This window comes from Aphanomyces invadans (genome assembly GCF_000520115.1).
Source record: "Aphanomyces invadans strain NJM9701 unplaced genomic scaffold supercont1.346, whole genome shotgun sequence".
Taxonomy (NCBI): Eukaryota; Oomycota; class Saprolegniomycetes; order Saprolegniales; family Verrucalvaceae; genus Aphanomyces; species Aphanomyces invadans.
This window is the reverse complement of record NW_008580491.1, coordinates 1-1,893: the sequence shown is the minus strand read 5'-3', so window position 1 is coordinate 1,893 and position 1,893 is coordinate 1. Positions and strand designations below refer to the sequence as shown.

Here is a 1,893-nt window from a genome sequence, read left to right as displayed (position 1 = left end):
AAGTGACGAGGCCATCGCGCGGCCATTGCGAGCTACATCCACGACCAAAGCTGTATGTTCTACATGACATCAAAAGTATTCGCCCAAAATTCTACCAATCCGGCAAGATAAAATCCATCGAAGTTTGAATAGTACTGCGTACAGTAGTAGTACGTGAATGTGTTCGAAAGTTTGGAAATCCCCCTCACATTCATTGTCATAAGTTTATACAGTCGTGTATTTTTTGGATTTTCAGATTCAGTAGTGTGGAATGGATACAGAATCCAATATGTTTAAGTCTATCGAATTTCAAGTCGCAATCATCCCTGGACAGAAGTAGTAGAAATTAGCAAATTCACCCCGTTCGAACAGCGGGGGAAGTTAGTGTTATTAGCACGGACAATTAAAATGTTTAAATAATAAAACGTATTTGCATTTAAATTTTGTTTAAACGTTTTTATTAGTGCTATTTAAACGTTTTTTTACTTCCTGCTATTTAAACGGGAGTTATTACGGCTTTGCGAGTCACGGAGTCTGGGCGATCCCTACAACGGGCGGTATGATTTCTTCAGTATCCGACTCCGCGCCCCACTGATGCTGTCCTTGCATTATCAGTGTCACTCCGTCGGTCCTTCCTCCACATCATACGGATGCCACATCCTATCGGTCGGAAACCGTGCAGCGCGCGGTAACACTTCACGAACACAGGCCGCATGGTCAACAAAACGCAAGCGTTTCTGAAATGCGTGCATTTAATTCGGGCAATCCGAACGCTGGCGAGCCCGCCGACATCCGTGCGGAAGAGAACGCGATGGAAGCGCACCTCCGCAAATGCATGTTTGCACCGTTGCGCGATACAGCGCCATCATACAGCCAGAGTTGTGCGATGCGATCTGGTAGCAGCGGGTCGCCGCATCTCAGTCCGACACACTCACAGTCATCAATGAAACGTTCTCGCCAACAATCCATGTCGCGGTACATCGTGCCGCCCATCATCGACGACCAGAAAGACCGTTTTCAACGCTTGATCCTGGAGTTCATGGCGGAGAATAGCCTGCCGGCTTCCTTCGTCGAAACCTGGAAGATCAAGCGTCTGGTCGATTTCCGCACGGCGACGCCTGGGCGCATCGTCGATGCAACCGAGGGCCATGTGGTCGGTCATGTGTAAGCGGAGCAGGACGACGACCTCGACGCTCACGAACCGATGGATTCCGACGCGGATGACGTCGAGCCCGAAGAACGCGGAGATCATATTCTCTTCGAGTGTAGCCAGATTCTCAGCAGTGGCAGCGGCGCCAATCAGTCGGATGATGACAGTCTAGTGGAGGAGATCCTCGATCATGGCCAAATTCGCCCTTCGTGGCCGAAGGAGAATGTGCCCAACTGGCCGCAGGAGCCTACGGCTGCGAAGCTCAAGGGCCTCCGAGGCATCAAGGTAGAACTGGTAGGCCTCTTCGAGGGCGTCTGCCTGCCCGACTCATTCTGAGTCAGAATCACTAAACAGCGCTGAGTGCCAAAACATGAGCAGGTGTGAACCGTCGCGATCACCTTATGACTGCAAAATGACACTGGCAAGTAGGCGCCTTGAAAATATCGATCTGGTCAACCTTGACGCCACGAAGGGCCGTCAGTTTCGTGGCTGATGACTCCTGCGTACACCTGGCCTAGAGCACTTGATAACGTCCGGACAATATGTGGTCGGCGGGCCGGGCCTGGCGGCATATTTTGCAACTTTTCGCTTTATAAAACATATGGATTTTATTATTATATGTAAAAATGAATATTATTATAACGTTTAAACACCGATTTAATCGCATTTTAGCGTTTATATTATTGCATTGTCCGTATAAAGCCAAGACTGGGGATATCAGTACTGGCTTCCGGATACGTATTTACGGATGAATTGGTGTTATC

At 49.1% G+C, this 1,893-nt stretch overlaps 1 protein-coding gene across 1 annotated transcript; it reads left to right on the top strand.

Moving 5' to 3' along the window:
- Nucleotides 1-721: 721 nt before the first annotated feature.
- H310_15327 (hypothetical protein) lies at nt 722-1,465 on the top strand (the record flags this gene model as incomplete). Its single annotated transcript, XM_008883312.1, has 2 exons — nt 722-1,108; nt 1,157-1,465. The coding sequence occupies 2 exons, from the start codon at nt 722-724 to the stop codon at nt 1,463-1,465; spliced, it is 696 nt and encodes a 231-aa protein (XP_008881534.1).
- Between the last annotated feature and the right edge of the window lie 428 nt (nt 1,466-1,893).